Here is a 19,218-nt window from a genome sequence, read left to right on the forward strand (position 1 = left end):
TTGCCCTGTGGTGCAAGCCTGACTCAATGGTAGCAATCCTGCCTGAGTCAGAAAGTTGCATATTCCAGCTGAACTCTGCTGTGAATGTGAACAACCTGGACTGCTTGATATGTGACCACCCAGGGCTAAAGTATTTTCAGTAGTGAGGGCTTACAAATGACCCATCTGATTAAGGCCTTGTCTACTTGTTCACCTGGATATAAAATGCCCATCACAGGTATACAACAAAACTTAATAACCACCAGCTAATCTTATCAAAATCCTAATATTTGATCACTTTTGTTAGATGCAAATTGGTTTGCAGACCTATCAGAATATTAATCAGAATCAGGTTTAATATCAGCAGCATATGTCATGAAATTTGTTATTTTTGTGGCATTGTCCTCCACAATGGTGTCTAGTCCATCACAGGCAAACGCCATTGAGCATATCTACAAGGAGCACTGCCTCAAGAAAGCAGCATCCATTATCCATTATCAAGAGCCCCCACCACCCAGGTTATGTTCTCTTCTCGCTGCTGCCATCGGGAAGGAGATACAGGAGCCTTAGGCTCTCACACCACCAGGTTCAGAAACAGTTATTACCCCTCAACCATCAGGCTTTTTAACTTCACTATCCTCAACACTGAGCTGATTCCACAACCTTGACTCCCCTTTATTGATCTACAACTTATGGTCTATCTATCTATCAATTTATTCGTTCACTTATTCACATAGTTTGTCTTCTTTTCCATGTTGATTGCTTGTCAGTGTGTTTGTCTTTCATTGATTCTATGTATTTCTTTGTGGTACTGTGAACAGTACCACAAGTAAACAAGTCTCAGGGTAGTATATAGTGACATATACATACTTTGATAATAAAGTTATTTTGTAGCTTGCATGTTCTGTAACCAACATTGACCTGTGAAATTTAAATGTTAAAGCTTTCCGCTTGCATTCAACATACTCAGCAGGTCAGGCAGCAACTGTGGGATGAGAAATAAGCCCAACACTTCAAGCTTTTTTTTGTCTCCTTTCCAATTCTGACTATCTTGAATCGTTGGCATTATCTCTCTTCCCACAGATGCAGCCTGAGCTGCTGAGTATTTTCTGTGTTTCTTTTAGGTTTCCAGCAACTGCAACATTTTTTTTGTTTGACAGTTTTCTATACCTGCTGAGAAACCTGTTGACAGAGGCCTTCCTTATCAGTTTCCCACCTCAGTGGGATAAGGGAAGATGAAGTATGTCCACTTTCAGTTCCTCCCTCTATTGCTCGACACTTGGATTGTACTGTGGGCTCAGTGGTCAGAAATAAAAGGGTGCCTTTGAAACAGCAAGAGATTGAAAGTGCTCAGGACAGAATGGGTTTAAAGCACATTTATTAACAAGATACACATGTGTCACCATATACAACCCTGAGATTCATTTTCTTGCAGTCATTCACAGTAGAACAAAGAAAACAGAATCACTTGATCCACTCTATCTATGCCTCTTTTCATCTTATGAACCACTATCAAGTCACCTCTCATCCTCCTTCTCTCCAAAGAGAAAAGCTAGTTTACTCAACCTATCTTCATAAAACATACTCTCTAGTCCTGGCAGCATCCTGGTAAGTCTCCTTTACACCCTCTCTAAAGCTTCCACATCCTTCCTCTCATGAGGTAACCAGAACAGAACACAATACTCCAGGTCTTACCAGGGTTTTATAGAGCTGCATCATTACCCTGCTGTTAGCTGTTAAAGAAAGAGGTGAGAAGAAATCTTTTCACCCAGATGGGGATGAATGTTTTGAATTCTGTGGGCTGTGGAGGTTCAGTCAACAGATTCAAGGCAGATGTTTAAGGTAGGAAGTTACTGTCTATTTCCCTAGGTAGTGCAGTCTTAAACGAGGGCATGGACTTCAGGTGAGAGGGGAAAGATTCAAAGGGGACTTGTGAGGTAGGTTTTTCGAATTAGAAGATGATGGGTATGTAACCCCCTGGGTCACCTCAGGCTCGCTCAACTCGTTCTTGTCTAGGAGGAGCAGCCTTCGGCCCCGCCAAACTGGGTAATCAGCTGGTGTGGATGCTGTGTGATGCCCCCGCCTCGCCCAAAAACAGACAGTACACCATTAGCGATTAAATGAGTACAATTTATAAAGGTTACTATAACTAAGTGATTAATAACGATACGGTATATATGAAGAGAAAAAATAAAGAAAAGGCGCCAAACTTATCAAAGGCCAAACCACTTCGTGCACAACCGTTGGAGCTCAATTACTTTTCTTTCTTTCTAAATCTTTTTATTAATATTAATAATATGGACAGAATACAGATGATATATTGATAAAGAAATTACCAACATACACATTCCATTACATATGAAAAAAAAACATACATAATAGTTACAATATAAATGAGTTTACCAAGACATAAGCCATAAGATATATGTATGGACATAGTAAATCTAAATATTTCATAATGTATAATATAAAAAAAACAGAAAAAAGAAAGAAAAAAAACAAAAAAAAATTTATATAATGCAGAACTAACTAATCTAATCTAATAACTATAGCTAATAAGTAATATAAAAGAAAAAAAAACAAACAAAAGAGAAGGAAAAAAAAAGTGGGCTGTTTATAATATCTCACAAAAATAAGTATTCATCAATGCCGTCACTTCCGGTCCTCTCAAAATACATAAGCTAAAAGCTGGGAAATCAAATGTACTTGGCAAAGGGTCATATTACATCATAGGAGCTCAATTACTGAAGTCTTCTGGCCACCATTCAATCCCCTCCGAACTCCTCGACTCGCAGCTCAGGACCCTCCGAGTGGTCAACCAAGCACATCTAGCTTCATCCCCCCTCCTCAGAGTACCTCCTGGCCTCGGACCCCCGCTTGGGATCCGTTCCTTGCCCAGCTTACAGCATTGCACCCTCTCTCTCAACCCCCTCGCGCCGATCTCCCAAAAGCCCGTCAACAAAAGCTTACAGACTCAGAAGAAAGAACATTAATCCCCATTTGGTTTACAAAGGAATACAATTCTCCCAGCACTCTCTCGCAACAAAGAAGCATTCCTGCTAGTTAACAAAACAAAGGAGCCCTTTTGATTACATACACAGTTACAAAGAAAAAAGAAGAAACCCCCTTTACAGTTATATGGAACAAATTGCCAGAGGAAATGATAGAGATGAGTACAACTTCAATGTTCAAAAGACATTTACACAGGTATATGGATAGAACAGGTTTACAGGAATATGGTATGGCAGGCAAGTGGTATTCATATTGACAAACATCTAGGGTAAAGAGCTTCTTCCATGCTTTTCAATTCTAAATGTTGGGTTAATGTAGGGAAGTGGAGCTGAGGTGAAAGGTCATCATGAACTTATTGTATGTTGAAACACACACGAGGAGCCAGTGGTCTATTTCTGTTTCTGTTTATCATGTTCTCAAAAAAAGTGGCATCCCTCATTAAGGACCCTCATCACCCAGGACATACTCTCTTCAAATTACTACCATCCAGGAGGAGGTACAGGACCCTGAATAGCAAGGAGAAAGAAACGTGAATTGCAATAATATATGTATAACTGCAATTCACAATTTTTCTATTATGTATTACACTTTGCTGCTGCTGAAAAGACAACAGATTCAATGACATATGCTGGTGATATTAAACCTAATTCTGATTCTGGTTCTTGTGTACAGTGAGTGAGGGTATACATTCTGAACTCCTGCAGGAGTCTGAGGGTTGACCTTATGGAAGTGTATGCTGTCATGAGGGACATGGATAAGTGAATGTGTACAGTCTGTCCCCAGGGAAGGACAGCCAAAACCTAGCCGTCTTGGGTTTAAGGTGAGAGGGGAACAACTTAAAAGGGACCTGAGGGGCAACTTCTTCACACAGAGGGTGGTGCATATATGGAACAAGCCTCCAGAGAAATTAATTAAGGCTGGTACAGTAACAATATTTAAAATATATTTGGATAAATATAGGGGATAGGAAAGATTTTGAGGCATGTGGGCCAAATGGGAATAGCTTAGGTGGGCACCTTGGTTGGTCTGGAAGAGTGGAGCTAAATATCCTTTTTCTGTGTGTCCTACATTCCTACATTCCTTTATACTAGAGAACAAAGAGGAATTTCACTACCTTTAAATTCTATTCCAAGCCCTTTGGAAGACCAATTGAAAAGATGTGAAAGTAAAGCATTGTCAGTATTAGAAACATATAAATGAAGCAGATAATTCAAGTCACATTTATGAAAAGATAACCACCATCTGACTAGTTCAGTGACCTTGAAGTGGATCTCAAAAATGAAAAGGCATCGTTTTCTGTTTCTTCCTCTTCAGGTGCTGCCTGACCTGCTGAGTGTTTTCCAGAATTTGTTTTCTACTTCTGTACATTGTTGTGTTTAAACTTTTGGTTTGAGGATCATGATGTGTGAGCACTGAACTGTTTGGATTTATCTTTTAGGAGTCAGAACATTCATTTCCAATCCTGCTGCCAACTGTTTGCAATCCCTCGGTGGTCCCGCTGTGATATTAGGCTTGGTTGCCATGGCATCCGATGATGGTGAAATGTATGCAGCTATTAAAGTTCTGATTTCTGTCCTGAACAGCAGTACATTGTGCGAACAAGAGATGCAACGCATTAAAGGCTACAGGGTAAAGTGACCAATTTAGAAATGATTATATTGGATGCTAGAGCTTGAAATCTTCTCATGGATGTTTGATCATCAAAGTTTAGAACATTTCTGAAAGTCAATGATATCAGTTGATTTTGAACAATATTATAAATATAATGTAGTCAAATTATTTGCATAACCTATAGTGGATATTGATGACACACAATGGAAGTCAAATCAAGGAAGGATTGACAAGGATCTTTGTTGAGAGACTAGACCCATTGATGCCAACATTTTTATGCAAATATTTTTATAAATTACTATTTTCTTCATGCTTCGAAGTGTTCATGCCCATTTCCTTTTGAACTTCAGTGTCAGGTGAAGTCATACCAATTTCTTGACTTGTAATGAGGATATCATTTCCCATCATACCAGTGTGTGCTGTGCCCAGAGGATGGTTCCAACAGAAATTGGATGAAAAGGTCAAGACTTACATCCTCTGTTGTAACTTCCAGTTCAACAAGAAACACCTCAGTCACAAGCTGTATAACATTGAGATATCACACTTTCATCAATCCTCTGCAGACATTTTAATCTATTAATAAACTCATCACATATATAGGTTTCTGGACAGAGAATATTCAGTCCCCAGACCTCGATATGTGACCGCTGTACTGTAGCTTCTCACAGGGGTCTCCACAGAGCTGGGTCTGATCAGGCTGCTACATGACGTCTCCACTCTCAGACCACAGCACCTGTCCGTACACTTGGTTTATGTAACTCAAATTCAGATTCAGATTAATTTATCACACGTACAGTGAAATGTGTTGTTTATGTTAACATCTAAGGATATGCTGGGGGCAGTCAGCAAATGTCGCCATACATTCCGGTGCCAACATAGCATGCCCCCCATGCCTGTCAGTCTTTCAAATGGTTCACTTACTTTTCATTATTCTGGTCACTGCTTGTATGATTGTGTTCCTCTCCTCCCCACCACAATCACCATTTCTGCCCTCTGTGAAAAGCCCCCCCACTTCACTCCCACCCTGTATGGTTGTCGGGGGACAGGTCACTTCAACAACATTGACCATATTCCAAGAGGCAGAGTGTGAATGAGAAAGCAGCTCTAAATCTGCTGGCAAAGATGGCTGTTTGGCCAAGAGTTTCAGGGTTGTGTACTTTGATACTAAAATGAATCTTTGAACCTTTGAAGTTTGTGGACGGTATGAAACGGTATAAATGGAAGGGCAGGTACTGTTGAGGAAGCAGGGAGTCTGCTGAAGGACATACAGATTAGGAGAATAAGCAAAGAAAGGGCAGATGAAATACAGCGAAGAGAAGAAGGAATAAAGGTGTAGACTATTTCTTAAATGGGGAGCAAATTCAGAAATCAGAGGTGCAAAGGGGCTTGGCAATCCTGGTGCAGGATTGCCTAAAGGTTAACCTGCAGGTTGATTCACTGATAAGGAAGGCAAGTACAATGCTAGCATTTATTTCATGAACACTCAGGTATAAAGTGTGATGTTGAGACTTTATAAGGCATTGGTCAGACTGCATTTGGAGTACTGTGAGCAGTTTTGATCCTCTTATCTAGGAAAAGATGTGCTGATATTGGAGAGAGTCCTGAGCAGGTTCATGAGAATGATAAAGAGCAAACATGAGGAAATCTGCAGATGCTGGAAATTCAAGCAACACACACAAAATGGAACACAGCAGGCCAGGCAGCATCTATAAGGAGAAGCACTGTTGACGTGAGAATGATACTGGGAATGAAAGGGTTAACATATGAGGAGTGTTAGGTTGTATATATGCACAATCAGATGACAACAAACTTGTATTTAGACTTAAACTCCCCTCTCAACTTCATTCTCCTGCCTTCTCTCTTTGATACTGTGACTAATCAAGCACCTATCAACTTCCACTGTAAATATACCGAATGACCTGGCCTCCACAGCCACCTGTGACAATGAATTCCACAGATTCCACTATAGATTATGAATTCCACCCTCTGGCTAAAGAAATTCCTCATCTCTATTCTAAAGGGACATCCTTGTAGACTGAGGCAGAGTTCCAGATTCTCCCACATCCTCTCCATATCCACTCTTATCTAGGCCTTTCAATATTCGATAAGTTTCAACGAGATCACTCCTTGCCAATCTTCTGAACATAACCAAACCAAAAAGCAGGAAATTGGTCCATAAGTGGAAAGATGAACGTTCAAATAATTTGAGTTAAGACCAGACAGTATATTTCATTTATAAAAAACTCTTGTTTTTATTTTTACAGTAATTGCCTCATTTGCATTCATTGTCAATTGTTCTAATGCAATGATGATCACACTTAACTCTTCAAATTCCATACAGCTCTTGGCTCTGCTGCTGAAGAAGAAGGCCCGGTTGTTAAACACCATGATTTTTCAGCTTGTGCTGACCATAGTTGGGACGGTTGAGCTGGGCCAAGGGAGCTCAACAGTGCAGAACCTGAGCGCTTTCAGAGACCTGCTTTGTAATTTTGAGGTAAATGGACTTTGAAGATAATGTTATCCAAGGCTTGTCTTTAAATCTGTAACAGACTGCATTGTCATTTTCATCTTAAGCCTGTCACCCCTGCTGGGGCCTAGGTCGCCATCAGCAGCTCGCCAGATCCTCTCTCTTGGGCTGACAGAAGATCGACTGGCCCTATGGCTTCTGCTTTCAACTTCGTACATCTTCTAGGCGAAGATTCTTTCTCTCTCAGGGATGAGGTCTTTGGAGCATCTGTTGGCGTCTCTGTAGCTCTGGGTTTTTATGGGATGGGGTTAGTAGCCCCATGCCCAGTCGTCCTCCTTTCACAGCCGGGCTTGGGGCTGTCCGTGGCAGAGTTAAAAACCATTGTGCCATGGAATAATTCTGTTTGTGACTGGGAGTCTGCAAACACATGCTCACATACACATAACCATGCATGCAGATATACATGCGCATACACAGGCAGAGTACACAAATTAATCCCTGTATTCTACATGTACTGCAGAAACACTGGGGTGCTGTAGCACACTCAAACTGCCAAACTTTATTTTTAATACTTTTTTGTTTAGAGATACAGCATGGAATAGGCCCTTCTGGCTGTTCGGACTGCACTACCCCAGCAACCCCTGACATCCCAACTTAACCCTACAGTGATCATGGGATAATTTACAATGAACAAGTAAGCTCCTACCCAGTATGTCTTTGGACCATGGGAGGACACGGAGTGCTCAGGGAAAACACACGCATTCCACGGGGAGGATGCACAGGAACTCCTTTCAGAGGATGCTGGAATTGAACTCTGAACTCTGATGCCCAAGGCTTTAATAGCTTTGCGCTGATGTGGTTTCCTGCTTGATTCATCTAGCTCAGCACAGATTTGGGATTGAGACAGGTTTTACTTCACCTTGACTTGCATGCCAACAGCTACTTTAACTACCCAGTCAGTGGAGATAAGAGCAGTGGAAACATATTATTGGTAAATTACAAATAGATGTTAACATCAAAGACAGAACATTATAGCAGAGTACAGGCCCTTCAGATCATAATGTTGTGGTGAGGTGAACTTTTAACTTATTCTAACATCAATCTAACCCTTCCCTCCCACATAACCCTCCATTTTTCTATCATCTGTGTGACTTTCCAAGAGTTTTTAAAATGTTCCTACTGTATCTGGCTCTAGACCACCCTTGGAAGTGCATTCCTTTCACCCACCACTCTCCATGTAAAAACCTACCTCTGATGTCCCCGGTATAGTTTTCTCCAATCACCTTAGAATTATGTTCTCTCATTGCTACTCTGGGAGAAAGGTGCTACTGCCCATTCTATCTCTGCCTCTTATCATCTTATAGACCTCCAACAAGTCACCTCCCATTCTCCTTTGCTCCAAAGAAGCACAGCAGGATAGTGTAGCAGTTAGCGCAACTGCTTTACAGTGCCTGTGATCACTGATTGAAATTTGATTCCCGCCGCTTTTGGTAAGGAGTTTGTATGTTCTCATGGTGACTGTGTTGGTTTCTTCTCACCTTCCAAAGATGTACGCATTGGGGTTAGTGAGTTGTGGGCACAGTATGTTGGCGCCAGAAGTGAGCCGACACTTGCGGGCTGCCCCCAGCACAATATACTTATTTATTTATTTAGAGATACCGCGCAACTAGCCTCTCTGGGCCAACAAGCCTCACCACCTAGCAAACCACCGATTTAACCCTAGCCTAATCATGGGACAATTTACAATGAACAATTAACCTACCAGCCAATATGTCTTTTTGGACTGTGGGAGGAAACCTGAGCACCCAGTGGAAACCCACGCAGTTCACAGGGACAACATACAAACTCCTGATAGACAGCGCCGGAACTGAGCTCGAACTCTGGAATGGCCCGAGCTGTCATGGCTTGGTGATAACTGTTGCGCCACCATGGCGCACTCCTCGGAATGCATTGCTTATCGATGAAATAGAGATAGATTTCACTGTATGTGCATGTGACAAATAAACCCAACTTTAAAATCTTTATCTTTTATCTCTCTTTAAAAAAGAAAAGCCCTTGCTTGCTCAGTCTTTTAAAAGGTAAAGTTCTTTTTTCATTATTCTGTTTTAGTTTAATGTCATTTGTTTTTAGACTTTTTTGTTTTTGTAACTAACAACTTTTAATATTAATTTCCTTGGATTTGATGACTGACTTCATTTATAATAATAATAATAACTATTTAAATAGCACCTTTCATACATAAAGATGCAGATTCAAAGTGCTTTACATAGATAGTAAAAATAATCAGTATAATCATAAATGTACAAGACAAAATTAAAAAACACAAGTAAAGACAAATATTATATAGAACAAAATTAATCGAATATATCGAATTTGTTAAATATAATCATCTTCAACAGGCATGAAGTACCCTATAAGTAGATCAAATTAAAAAAGTAGGTTGACAGTAGAGTTTTCAAATGTTCCATATTACTGGACTGACGTACTTCAGTTAATAGAGTATTCCAGGTATTTGGTGTATAAGAGCAAAAGGCTACATCACCAGTTCTTATATGTTTGGCTCTAAGCAAACTAAGCAAACCAGTATTCATGGATCTGAGATTATGATTAGGGATAAAAAGGGATAGACACCCCAAAATATATGGAGGAGCTGGATCATTTAGAGCTTTATATACAATTAAAAGTATTTTAAAATTGATCCTAAAGGACACAGGCAGCCTGTGTAATGATACCAAGACAGGTGGAATATTAATAGCTTTTGATCTCTGACTGCCAGGAACTAGAAAACAGAAAGAAAACTGTTTTCCATTTGGCAATGTGCCATTCCATCCTTGCCACTTGTCAAAATCTATCGGAATGTGCTGGGGGTAGACCCTTGGCATTAAGCTGGCCACAGCCCAGCCTCCAACCAAACCTTGCATCCGGCTCAGTGGTGCTCAGCACTTTGCATTTTGGAACAGAGTGTCAGTAGGTGCTAGGTGCTGGGTGCTGTCTGAAGCCGATGTGATCTGACCCTTTGTAAGGGAGAAAATTGGCATTTGCAATTGGACATTACTTAAGTACCTTTAGTGATGGGCCATCAACCACTTTTAGAAGACTTGCTGACTGTGTAGTTCTCTCCACTGCATACTGAACTGGTTACTCATCTTTATTAATGGAAAGATGTTTTTTATTTTTCAGATTTGGTCGCATGCACCTGAGAAACTTGACCTTCTGCTTCTCAAACACTTTGTGGAACTTCTCCAAAGCAGGTAAGAACCTGTGTCAGGCACTGTAGTCTGAACATTGGACCCTTCATTAATTCAATGTCTTTCCTTTTGGGGAGCTGGACAAGTGATTGACTCAATTAGTATATGCTGATGGAAAATATAAAAGCTAGGTATCTCTCCACATGAAAACATTGATACTATATAATTGTGTGTTGTTCTGGATTTCCAACATCATCAGAATCTCTTGTGTTAAAAATATAATTGTGCTGTTTCCTGTATTTCAGGGCTTTGGGATCCTAAATCTTGCCACATCTGCATAAAATTGCTCTCTACTTCACAGGGGTCCTTAGTTTAATGGTCTAGGATTTTAGTCAACATTGGAATTGCTGGAACCTGTTTTCCATCTCTGGCTAGAGGGTGGTGATGTGCTGAGGTGGACATGTCCAGGATATTGGTACAGCACTGATGAAGTATCAGGTGGACATGTCTAGGATATCAGTGCAGCACTGATGAAGTTGACTCCATATTGCAATAGTGTGTGACTTGAAGGAAATTATTTATTTACTTCTAAATATCTTTTGAGCTTCTGAGAAGCGGAATCAGAATCAGAATTAAGTTTATTATCACCATCTGACATGATGTAAAATCTGTTATTTATTAATTTAGAGATACAGCATTGAACAGGCCCTTCTGGCCCAATGAGCAATGCTACCCAGCAACTCACTTATGTTATTTGACCCTAACCTAATCAGGGGACAACTTATAATGACCAATTAACTTACTAACTGGTATCTCTTTGGAATGTGGGAGGAAGCCAGAAAACCTGGATGAAACCCTTATTGTTATGGGAGAACATACAAATTCCTTACAGACAGCACTGGAATTGAACTCTGAACTGTAAAAGTATCTCGCTAACCACATCCCTACCATGGCACACTGTTTTGTGGTAGCAGTCCAGTACAAGGCAACAATGCAGTGCACAGGTTTAGAGCCTTGTCCATGTTGACTATGGCCTATTTTATCTTGTGCTTCCAAGTAACCTGAGATCTCATCCTTAATAATTGACTTTCAACATCTTTCCAACCACTGAGATCAGATTAACTGGTCTATAGTTGCCTTTCTTCTGCCTCTCTCCCTTCTTGAAGTGTGGAGTGACATTTGCAATTTTCCAGTCTTCAGGAATTTATCCTGAATCCTGATTAGCTGATCAATTTAGTGATTAGAAATTTGCAGCACATTACAGGCTCTTCATCCCACAATGTTGTTCTGACCATGTAACCTACTCTTGAAAGATCATTACTAATGCAACCACAATCTCTTCAGTCACCTCTTTCAGAACCCTGTGGGTGTACATCATTTGGTCCAGGTGACATATCTACCTTCAGACCTTTCAGTTTCCCAAGAGTGTTCTGTTTGTAATGGTAACTTCACACACTTCATGCCCCCTGACATCTGGAACTTCCACCATATTGCTAGTGTCTTCCACAGTGATGCAAAATACTTATTCGGTTCATCTGCCATTTCCTTGTTCTTCATTACGACCTCTCCAGTTTTATTCCAACGGTCTGATATCTACTCTCACCTCACTTTTACATTTTATGTATATGAAGAAACTTCTGGTATCCTTTTTAATATTATTGGCTAGCGTACTTTCATATTCCATGTTTACCTTCTTAATGACTTTGTAAATTGCCTTCTGTTGGTTTTCAAAAGCTTCCCAATCAACTAAGTTCCCACTAATTTTGCTCTATTATCTGCCCTCTCCTTGGCTTTTATGTTGACTTTTACTTCTTTTGTTAGCCACAGTTGTGTCATCTTGCTTTTAGAAAGCTGCTTCTTCTTTGGGATGTATATATCCTGTGCCTTCCAAATTGCTTCCAGAAATTCCAGGCATAACTGCTCTGCTGTCATCCCTGCCAGTGTTCTTTTCCAATGAATTCTGGCCAACTCCTCTCTCATTCCTCTGTAATTCCTTTTTCTCCACTGTAATACTGATGCACCTGACTTCAGCTTCTCCTTCAAAAATTTCAGGGTGAATTCGATCGTATTATGATCACTTGCCCCTAAGGATTTTTTGTTTTTACCCTGAGCTCTCTAATCAATTCCGTTTCATTGCACCCAATCCTGAATAGCTGATCAATAGTGGGCTCAACATCTCATAGGCACTCTAGAAACTCTCCCTCCTGGAATTCAGCATCAACCTGATTTTCCCAATCTATTTGCATATTGAAATTCCTTATGACTGTTGTAACATTCCCCTTGGGCATGCATTTTCTATCTCCCACTGTAATTTATAGATCACATCCTTACTTCTGTTTGGGGGTCTGTATACAACTCCTTCTTATCCCTGCAGTTCCTTAGATCTGTCCACAGTGATTCAACACCTTCTGACCACTCTTTAAGAAGGGAGGAAGGCAAAAGAAAGGAAACTATAGACCAGTAAGCCTAACCTCAGTGTGTGGAAAAGTGTTGGAGGCGAATATTAAGGATGAGGTTTTGGGGTACATGGAGACTAATGATAAAATAAGTCAAAGTCAGCATGGTTTCTGTAAAGGGAAAACTTGCCTGACAAATCTGTTAGAATCTGTTAGAATTCCTTGAGGAAGTAACAAGCAGCATGGACAAAGTAGAGGCAGTGGATGTCATTAATTTGGATTTTCAGAAGATAATGTGCCACAAATGAGATAACTATCCTATGGTATTACAGGAAAGATACTGGCATGGATAGAGGAATGGCTGACAGGTAGGAGGCAGTGAGTGGGAATAAAGGGGGCCTTTCCTGGTTGGCTGCCAGTGACTAGTGGTGTTCCTCAGGGGTCAGTATTGGGACCGCTACTTTTCACATTGTTTGTCGGTGTTTTAGATAAAGGAATTGATGGCTTTGTGGTGAAGTTTGCTGATGTTACGAAGATAGGTGCATTCCCAGCATATACCCATCCCTTCCCCATCCCCTTCTGGTTTGGGTCAAAATAGAAAAATAGATGAAAGATTGGAAGGATGAAATTCAAAGTTCAAAGAAAAATTAATTATCTATGTTCATATATGTCACCATATACAAGCCAGAGTTTCATTTTTCTTCAGGCATACTCATCAAATCTATAGAACAGTAACTCTAACAGGATCAACGAAAGATCAACCAGAGTGCAGAAGTGAACAAACTGTGTGGCAAATATAAATAAATAGCAATAAATAATGGGAATATGAGATAATGAAATAAGGAGTTCTTGAAAGTGAGATCATTGGTTTAAGAATATTTCAGTGATGGAGCAAGTGAAGTTGAGTGTAGTTATCTCCTGTTAGGGAACTGTCCTGTCTCCCTTTCTCCACCATCTATGCCTCGGACTTCAACTACTGCACAGAGTCTTGCCATCTTCAGAAGTTTTCTGATGACTCTGCCATAGTTGGATGCATCAGCAAGGGAGATGAGGCTGAGTACAGGGCTACGGTGAGAAACTTTGTCACATGGTGTGAGCAAAATCATCAGCAGCTTAACGTGAAAAAGACTAAGGAGCTGGTGGTGGACCTGAGGAGGGCTAAGGCACCGGTGACCCCTGTTTCCATCCAAGTGGTCAGTGTGGACATGGTGGAGGATTACAAGTACCTGGGGATACGAATTGACAATAAACTGGACTGGTCAAAGAACACTGAGGCCGTCTACAAGAAGGGTCAGAGCCATCTCTACTTCCTGAGGAGACTGAGGTCCTTTTATGTCTGCTGGATGAAGCTGAGGATGTTCTAAGAGTCTGTGGTGGCCAGTGCTATCATGTTTGCTGTTGTGTGCTGGGGCAGCAGGCTGAGGGTAGCAGACACCAACAGAATCAAAAAACTAATTCGTAAGGCCAGTGATGTTGTGGGGGTGGAACTGGATTCTCTGATGGTGGTGTCTGAACAGAGGAGGCTGTCCAAGTTGCATGCCATCTTCGACAATGTCTCCTTTCCATTCCATAATGTACTGGTTAGGCACAGAGTATGTTCAGCCAGAGACTCATTCCACCAAGATGCAACACTGAGCGTCACAGGAAGGCATTCCTGCCTGTGGCCATCAAACTTCACAACTCCTCCCTTGGAGTGTCAGACACTCTGAGTCAATAGGCTGGTCCTGGACTTATTTCCACTTGGAATAATTAAGTTATTATTATTTAATTATTTATCATTTTATATTGCTACATTTCTACACTATTCTTGGTTGGTGCGACTGTAACAAAACTCAATTTCCCTCGGGATCAATAAAGTATGTCTGTCTGTCTGTCTGATTTAAGAGAGTGTGGGGTAGTAGGTGTTCTTGAATCTGGTGGTGTGCACCCTGAGGCTCCTGTACCTTCTACCTGACGGTAGCAGTGAGAAGAGAGCATGTTCTGGGTGGTGTGGGTCTCTGATGATGGATGCTGCTTTCCTATGACAGTGTTTCATGCAGATGTGCTCAGTGGTTGGGAGGGCTTTACATGTGATGTACTGGGCTGAATCCACTACTTATGTCGGATTTTCTGTTCAAAGGCATTACTGTTTCCATATCAGGCTATGATGCAGCCAGCCAATACACTTCGCACTACGCACTAATAGAAGTTGACTCACTCCTCATCAGTGGTGAAATATGCAATTTATCTATTTATTTATTTATTTAGACAAACGGAGCAGAAAAGGCCCTTCTGTCACTTTGAGTCACGCTGCCCAGCCACTCCTGAGAACCTCATCTTGCCCTAATCTAGCTACAGGACGATTTACAATGTCCAGTTTACCTATCCAGTACGTCTTTGGACAGTGGGAGGAAACCCACATATTCCACAGGAAGGACATACAGAGAATGCTGGGATAGAACTCCGAACTCTGATACCATATAACTATATACAATTACAGCACAGAAACAAGCCATCTCAGCCCTTCTAGTCTGTGCCAAACGCTTACTCTCACCTAGTCCCACCTACCCGCACTCAGCCCATAACCCTCCATTCCTTTCCTGTCCATATACATATCCAATTTTTTTTAAATGACAAAATTGAACCTGCCTCTACCACTTCTATTTGCTCCACACAGCTACCACTCTCTGAGTGAAGAAGATACCCCAAGCTGTAATAGTGCTGTGCTAATTGCCATGCTATTGTAGCGCCAAAAAGGGTTTTCTCATCCTTTTCTGTTTAAACTCAATTCTTTGTTCTGTTACCTAGCTTTACAGTAAAAAGGGGAATAATGAAAGGAAATGTGTGGGGTAAGTCTATTACAGAGGGTGGTGGGACCCTGCAGTGCACTGCCAGAGGTGGTAATGGAAGCAGATACGATACTGGCATTCAAGAGGCTTTTAAATGGACACATGAATATGGGGAGATATGGATCATAAACAAAAAAGATCTACAAATGCTAGAAATCCAGAGTAATGCACACAAAATGCTGGAGGAACTCTGTAGGTCAGGCCGTGGAGAGGAATAAACAGTCGACATTTTGGGCCGAGACTCTTCACCAGGACTGGAAGGGAGTGGGGGGGAGGGGAGGGAAGAAACCAGAATAAGAAGGTAGAGTGAGGAGAAAGAGTAGAAGCTGGAAGGTGATAGGTGAAACCAGTTAAGGCGGGGTGGGGGGGGGGGATTGGATCATGTGCGGGCAGATAGGAGAGTTTAATTTTGGTATTTTGTTTGGCACAAACATCATGAGTTGAAGAGGCTGCTCCTGTGCTGGACTGTCTGTGCTCTATAAACTATAGGATCTCAAGTTCAAGGTGTGTGGTGAATAAACAAGTTCATGTGTTGTTCCTGCAGTGATGGATGCAGAAATGCTGAAGTAATACACAGGCTTAAGGTGGCACAGACTCTTGTCTTTCTCCTGAATGATCCAAGTAACACCAGAACAAAGGTTCACCTCATGCAAACTATCCTTGCCCACTTGCTGGAAAATTGCTTCAATATGACAGATTTTCTCAGGTAATCATAGTTTGGGATTCAAATTCAAATTTCGATTCATTTATTTATCACATATACTTCGAAACATACCAGAGGAATGTGTTGTTTGCATTAGCAACCAGCATAACCTAAGAATGTGCTGGGGGGCAGTCCACAAGTATCACTATATCCTTTGGTGCCAACACAGTATATCCCAATGAACATGTGATAAATGAATGAATCACAATGGTATTGTTTTATGGATTTATGTTCCTTTTGATTTTACTCGAATGTTTTCATTTTAATAGAAATGTTCTTTTGGAAGAAATCTTTCAAAACAGATTTCAGATTAATTTATTTATGACAAGTACATCGAAACATACTGTGAAATGTGTCATTTGTGTTGACAACCAGCACAGCCTAAGGATGTGCTGGGGGAAGCCCACAAGTTATTTGTAATAGCGTGCTATTTACAATGTCCTTCAGGGAAGCAAACTTGACTCTCGCTCTCCCTTCTGACCCACACTGTGGTGGTCCAGGGGCTTCTTGCAATTGGGAATTAACTGTTACTTCTGTATTGCTTTTATCTGGAGAATCACAATTTATTTGATCAGATTTATTTCTTATATCTAACACATCGTTATGTTTTTGTGTGGACCACCATACTCAAAAACAGTCACTTTCTCTAAGCAGTAAGGCTGATAAACATTTCCCGTCAGTAATCCACCCCTTCACACCCCAGCCCGAACTACCACTACTTTATCATTTCCTTTCAGTCACCTTCTGTCTCGACACCCCTGTGCCTGGTTTCACTTCATGTACATGTAATCAATCTATGTATATAAGCTATCTAATGTATCTACAGTTCGTGTGTTTTAATTATTATTGTGTTATTTATCTTTGTGTGTGTGTTATTTTGTTCATGAACTGGAAATGACATTAAGCAATCTTGAATCTTGATTTTTTTTCTTTTATTGTTGAGTTAATGTGGAACAAATTCAAGTGTAGTACAGAGTGAAAGCATGTTGTTATTTCTTTGCTACCCATTAAGTGAGTGACTTAAATTGTAATAGAACTGCAGTCTAATTAGAGACTTATTTAAAGGTTAACTACTATTGAAATATTTAATATTCTGTATTAAAGGATTGGACTCTTCCTTATCTACACATTGCCTCCAGCTTCGATGAGTGAAAAATTTATTTCTCTGGAAACTGTTTCTGATCCATCAATTGATGGTGAGACTTCTAATTTATTTAAAAGAATTATATGGTTGAAGTGTGTGCTTTCAGTCTCTCACAAATACTAAACCCAGTCTATCAATTCCTTTGTTCTTTAAAGTCATAAATCAAGTTTCTGGAAGGACAATATGGCTAAGAAATCAGCTGTTGAAGACACTTTTGGATGTCTTGAGTTCAGATCACCTCAAAATGAATTTGAAGTATGTATTCACTTAAGTTTTATTATTTGTCAAACTCCTCCCCTCTAACCTAAATGATCTTTTCTCCATATTGTTTTTGTCAGAGATCAGGAGAAAATGTTCACGTCTCTGGGGCCTGATTGGTTCTTTCTCTTCTTGCAAGCACACCTTCACCCTACCACTGTGATCCTGAGTACAAGACTAATGCTTCACTTCCTGTACAACCCAGTGCTACTTGCTAAGTTCAGAGAAGGCATGGCAGGGAATGTTTGGCTGGAAAACAGTACAGCAGACTGCAATATCTTAATGGGTATGTATTAATACAAATAACTCCAGAGCTTTCATCTTATCAATAATTATGTAGATTCAGAATCAGATTTAGTATCACTGACGAATATGACATGATGCCCTGGCCTGCTAGGACGCAATATCCATGGGTCAACTCTGACCAATGGAGGAATCATTCGACAAGAAATTTGTTCTTTTACAGCAGCAGTACAGTGCAAAGACATACAATTAGTATAAATGAGATAAATTAAGAGAATAATGTGGATGAGGTCATGGACCATTCAGAAATCTGATGGTGGAGGGGAAGAAGCTGTTTCTGTTTTGAGTGTGGGTCTTAAGGGCTTCTGTACTTCTTCCCTGATGGTAGGAATGAGAAGATGTCATGTCCCAGGTGGAGAGGGTCCTTGTTGATGGATGCTCCCTTCTTCAGACATTGCCTCTTGAAGGAATTCTTTGTGGTGAGGTTGGTTGTGCCCTTGATGGAAGTGGCTGAGTCTACAAGACAGTGCACTCTCTTGCGATTGTGTGCATGAGTGAAGCAACTGGTCAGAATGCTCTCCACCATATATCTATAGAAATTTGAAAGAGTCTTTGGTGACATACCAATCTCCTCGAACTGCTAACAAAGTAGAATCACACTACTGTGCCATCATCGTAATTGCATCAATGTATCGGGCCCATGATAGATCCTCTGCGATGTTGATGTCCAGGAACATGAAACTACTCACTCTTTCTATTGTTTTCTTCCTCTTATTCCTTGTTCTTTTAAGTTTATTTAGAGATTCGGCACGGTAACAGGCCTTACCCGTCCAACAAGCCCGTGCCACCTAATTAAACCCATGTGACCAATTAGCCTACTAATCCATTCACCTTTGGAACATAGGCATGGGGAGAACGTACAAACTCCACACAGACAGTGGATTTCTAGCATTGTAAAGTGCTACACTTACCACTATGCTACCACACCCACCCAAATTAGCTTCATTAGTCTTATCTGCATAAATTGTTTCATTCGGTTCTGGTTTAGATACTGAGATAGTCTTTATGTCTTTATGCCTGTGCTATGTCAACCACTCCACTAAGGGTTCTAACTGCACAGATTAGAGCCATATACAACCCTGGCAAGATCAGAATTCAATCACTTGTCTGTAAACCAGTTGTCACTTATAACGAACAGGTAAGGCAAACAGAAATTGGAGTACAGGGAAGAAGGACCATGCATGAAGCCCCGGGAAAGTAACAGTAGTCAGTGAGTTGAAATTGGAATTGGCCTATTATTAGCATCTCAATGAGGTACAGTGAAAAGTTTGTCTTGCATACTGTCCATGCAGACCATTTCATTACAGAGTGCTTTGAGGGGAAAACAGT

General features: G+C 40.7%; 1 protein-coding gene across 1 annotated transcript in view; it reads left to right on the forward strand.

Annotated features, from left to right (window-relative positions):
• Positions 1 to 19,218, forward strand: part of wdfy4 (WDFY family member 4) — a 306,893-nt gene that overhangs the window by 94,587 nt on the left and 193,088 nt on the right. The window contains exons 22-28 of the mRNA XM_059946114.1: positions 4,430 to 4,620; positions 6,944 to 7,096; positions 10,250 to 10,320; positions 16,026 to 16,187; positions 17,289 to 17,380; positions 17,484 to 17,583; positions 17,667 to 17,872. Coding sequence (XP_059802097.1) covers positions 4,430 to 4,620; positions 6,944 to 7,096; positions 10,250 to 10,320; positions 16,026 to 16,187; positions 17,289 to 17,380; positions 17,484 to 17,583; positions 17,667 to 17,872 — 975 coding nt within the window. The remainder of the gene's footprint in view (positions 1 to 4,429; positions 4,621 to 6,943; positions 7,097 to 10,249; positions 10,321 to 16,025; positions 16,188 to 17,288; positions 17,381 to 17,483; positions 17,584 to 17,666; positions 17,873 to 19,218) is intronic.

The sequence above is a fragment of the Hypanus sabinus genome, chromosome 21 (assembly GCF_030144855.1).
Source record: "Hypanus sabinus isolate sHypSab1 chromosome 21, sHypSab1.hap1, whole genome shotgun sequence".
Classification (NCBI taxonomy): Eukaryota; Metazoa; Chordata; class Chondrichthyes; order Myliobatiformes; family Dasyatidae; genus Hypanus; species Hypanus sabinus.